General features: G+C 35.5%; 1 protein-coding gene across 1 annotated transcript; it reads left to right on the top strand.

The window, feature by feature from the left end:
- The first annotated feature begins 2,332 nt into the window (after positions 1-2,332).
- On the top strand, positions 2,333-3,658 carry LOC116002655 (heat stress transcription factor C-1-like). Its single transcript, XM_031242816.1, has 2 exons — positions 2,333-2,643; positions 2,852-3,658. Exons 1-2 carry the CDS (start codon positions 2,434-2,436, stop codon positions 3,596-3,598), a joined length of 957 nt encoding a protein of 318 aa, XP_031098676.1. The 5' UTR covers positions 2,333-2,433; the 3' UTR covers positions 3,599-3,658.
- The last annotated feature ends 704 nt before the right edge of the window (positions 3,659-4,362 follow it).

Genomic DNA, 4,362 nt, shown 5'->3' with positions numbered 1-4,362 from the left:
TAGTGTTTAAGTTAGTATAGTAAATTTGGTGACAATTACAAAAGTGTCATTTTTTAAAAATAAAATATGGTCCATCCGAATGTTTGGAAATATCTAATACCAAGGGTCCCTAGAAATGTTTATTCCCTGCAAAGTTAATCGCTCATTCCTAGAAATACTATTCCCAAGAATAAAAGACCAATACAAACAATAGAATAGATCTATTTTCGAGATTGATATTTCTTTTCAACCTATTCCATAAACCAAACATGTTGTAAAAGTATTATTAAATACAAAAAATTAAATTTAAATAATAATTAAAAATAAAAAAAATATAAATATTAAAAAAAATTATTTGACTAATGAATAGTAAACAATAAACATCACAAAATTGATGAAACACTATTTTTATTAAAATGATTCATTTAATAAATCTTATTTTCATAATTATTACCTCTCTGAACCAAATCTATGTGAAAGTATTATAGTACGTAGTATTAATTGTAGTGCCCATGCCAAATCCCAAATCCCAATTCCCAATAGCCAATATGATTCTGCCAAGCTGTACTTCCCACAGCCTAGCACTTCGGACATCATCCTATCTGGACCTCACACGCGTTCGTATGGCAATAGGGACCATCTTTAAATAAATACTGTAAATAATAAAAGCTTTCTATTATATATACTCCTAAATTTTACTCTTTTATTTTTATTTCATGTTGTGACAAATAATTCAATAATATGACTTTTCATTATGTGAGTCCTTAAAAAAATATTTACATCAATGATTTGCGAGAGGAAATAGAAGTTAAGAGTAATAAGAGAGAGTACATGCAATATTCTCTATAATGATTTACGAGAGGAAATAGAAGTTAAGAGTAATAAGAGAGAGTACATGCAATATTCTCTATAATAAAAAGATGTTGCTTAATTCATTAATTAATTCAAAATAATATTAATAAGTTGTTCTGATGGTAACTCCCATTGAGACTATAGGAATTTGTGGTTGTTAAAGCAAATTTGCATTCGAATTTAGTCTTTTGATAAGGTTTTATTAGAGTATAATAAGAGCTTGTGTGAAACTGTCGCATAAATTTTTGTTCGTGAAACAATTTGTGAGATGAATCTGGTCAATGTGAAAATATAATACTTATACTAATCATAAATAAAGTGATTGTTGCTTATGAAGAGAAATGTAATATTTTAAAGAAAAAAATTAGTACTTGTATATTTTAATTGAGAAATATTACATTTTAAAAAAAAAATGTATTATACTCCCTCATAAATAAAAACTTTACGATTGATTAATATTGTATATTGAGTTACCTTTTTTTTATCGTAACATCAACTTTTGGTTTTAGTATTATTGTGGCATGATCATTTTTCGTCCTTTATTAACAAAATTGTTAAATACAACGACGTTTCAATCTTCAATTATGAATTATTTTTTTAAAAAAATAAACATAAAAATATAGTTGTTCAACTTATTTTGTATACAAAAGAATGAAATGCCTTTGTATTTAATGCTATTTCAATTTTTTTAATTAATGACTAAAAATGATCATGTCACGGTAATATTAGGGCCAAATAAGAATATTCTAATTAAAAAGTAAAAATAAATTATCACTAGGAACAAAAATAATTTAACTTTTATATTTTTTAGTATTAGTATTATATTTTGATATTGAATGAACTAATTTCAGGATTAAGGTACGGAAGACGATCTCACATGAGAGATTAGCCGCGCGCAGTCGTTATACCGTAGACCATGGTCCACAATGCATTGTGGACCATGGATCATGGTTGATACTGCAGTTGTATTGAACTGATATTGTAGTTGTGTTGGACGGATATTGCAGTTGTGTTGAAAGGGGACTGCAGTTGCTCGAAACAGAGGTCGTGTCATCCGTCTGGAACTGCAGTTGTGTTGAACTGATAATACAGTGGTGTTGAATGGATACTGCAGTGATGTTGAAAGGATACTGCAGTTGTATTGAACGGATGAACGGTCTCTGTTTCGCGCAACTGTAGTTTCCTTTCAACACAACTGCAGTATCTTTTCAACATAACTGCACTATCCGTTTAACACAACTGCAATATCAACCATGATCATGGTCCACAATATAATTTGCGAGCCGCGCGTGCCGAGAACAGCGCCTGGTCGAAAACACAAAAAATCTAATCGCCGTGACAAAAGCGGGCCCATTCCCGTGACCCCCGCATGGAGGAGGCATCACTCATCCACTCACCGTCCGCCATGTCAGCACATGTCACTTCCACCACAACCGCATCCACCTCTCTATATAACCAACGCCCCTCTGTCCCCGACTTTCCGTCCCCATTAATAATAATTACTAACGTAAAATGAAACACCCCTCCCGCCGCCACCGTCAACCGCCTTCCACCGCCGTCCTCCGCTCCTCTCACTCAAGAAACTAAACCGCCGGTTCAACTATGGAAGCCGAGGGCAATAATACGATTGCGCCGTTCGTCATGAAGACTTATCAGATGGTCAACGACCCGAGAATAGATTCGCTCATCACCTGGGGACGCGCCAATAATAGTTTCATGGTGGTTGAGCCCTTGGAGTTTTCCGAGAAAATCTTGCCGGCTTTCTTTAAGCACAACAATTTCTCCAGCTTCGTTCGTCAACTCAACACTTATGTAAGCATTATTCTCTCCATTAATCAAATACAATCCGAGTTAAATTTGTAACTTTGTGAGTTTTGATTTGAGTTGAATTTGTAATTTTGTGATTATCAAGTCAATAATATGACTAGTTTTGATTCGAGTTGAATTTGTAACTTTGTTATTATTAAGTTAACAATCGAATGAGTTTGATTATTTCTGTTATGGATTTTGATGAATATAGGGATTTAGGAAGGTGGATCCGGATAAGTGGGAATTCGCGAATGAATGGTTTCTGAGAGGGCAGACGCATTTGCTGAAGAACATTGTGAGGAGGAAGAACGGGAGGAATTTATTGCATTGTAAGCATGGCGGCGGGGATGAGGGAGACGAGGAGGAGGAAGAAGAGATGTTTTCGGAGATAATGAGGATGAAGAAAGAGCAGAAGGATTTGGAGGAAGAGCTGAAGAGGATGAACAGGCGGCTCGAGGCGACGGAGCGGCGGCCGGAGCAGATGATGGAGTTTTTGTGTAAGGTGGTGGAGGAGCCGGAGATTTTGCCGCGGATGATGCTGGTCGGAAGAGAGAGAGTGGCGCGGCGGATCAGCTTAGGCGCCGCCGCCGCCGGAGAAAAGAAAATGAAGCTTGCCGCGGCGGCGAGTTGTCCGGTGAAGAATGAAGAAGAAAAATACGGCGGCAGTGTAGCGCTAGGGATAAACTCGTCAGTTCACTTGTACGACGCGGAATTTGATGTGGATACGCTTTACCAGTCCTCGCCGGAGAATCCATTGACAGCGGGCTGGTTGAGCCGTAGTAATTGCTCCACCGTTTCTACTACTACGTCGTCGTCATCCCAGTCGTCCTCCGAGAGCGGCGGCTTCACGGTGGCGACACCGTTAGATGTTTTTTCCGGTTATGATTGTATGGGTAATGGAACTAGTGCGGCGACTGCACCGCCTTATCCCTTTTCACTATTGGAAGGCAGTATTTAAGTACAACTTGTTGATTTTTCTCTTATATGGATATTTATTATTACCTCTTTTTATTTACAATTATTTACTTTTAATTTTGATTTTAGCAATTTTTAATGACCGGGGAAAATTACCTTGTATAGCATTTCATAATAAGCTCCTATTTGTTGGTTTCACAACTACGCAGTAATCGGTCTATGATCCAACACAACCATAAAACAATAACGGGGAATTTGATTCACGGAATGTTATATTTACCTTAATGAATGTTAGATTTTTGGGAATGTTAGATTCCAGTGTTTGGTTTAAAATTGAAGTAGGTAAATAAGACAACGGAAATAAGATAAATTGATTAAAATGCCAAAAGCTCAATATTAGTAATAAGATAAGGGAATGTGAGATTACCTAAGAAATTGGGGTGTATCTCACATTCCCTTCCAATAGCTAGCTAAAAACATCATCGGAAGGTTATGTTACATTCCCTGGGAATCTTAAATAACTTGAACCAAACATGGGAATCTTATATTCCAAAGCAGATATAAACTTAGTTATCTTATATAACTTGAACCAAACGCCCCCTAAGGAAAGATGTTAGGAAGGAAAAAGTGCAAGAATGAACAAGAGGCAATAATATTGATGCTCAACTTTGAATGCTATGTATTTACTCGGCTAATTACTTAAACAATCAAAAGAAGATTAATTAAACAAAAAAAAAAAAGAAAAAAAAACATAACCTAAATATGTTTTTTTTTTTTAAAAAAAAAATTCAAGAAAAAGATTTTCAA

Source organism: Ipomoea triloba, chromosome 13, assembly GCF_003576645.1.
Source record: "Ipomoea triloba cultivar NCNSP0323 chromosome 13, ASM357664v1".
In the NCBI taxonomy this organism is placed as follows: Eukaryota; Viridiplantae; Streptophyta; class Magnoliopsida; order Solanales; family Convolvulaceae; genus Ipomoea; species Ipomoea triloba.
This window is presented reverse-complemented; position numbering and strand designations above follow the sequence as displayed.

Bases quoted from the DNA above. Each gene is read 5' to 3' on its own strand.
- LOC116002655 (XM_031242816.1), top strand. From the start codon at position 2,434: ATGGAAGCCGAGGGCAATAATACGATTGCGCCGTTCGTCATGAAGACT. The intron at 2,644-2,851 runs GTAAGCATTATT...TGATGAATATAG, and splicing joins TTCGTCAACTCAACACTTAT to GGATTTAGGAAGGTGGATCC.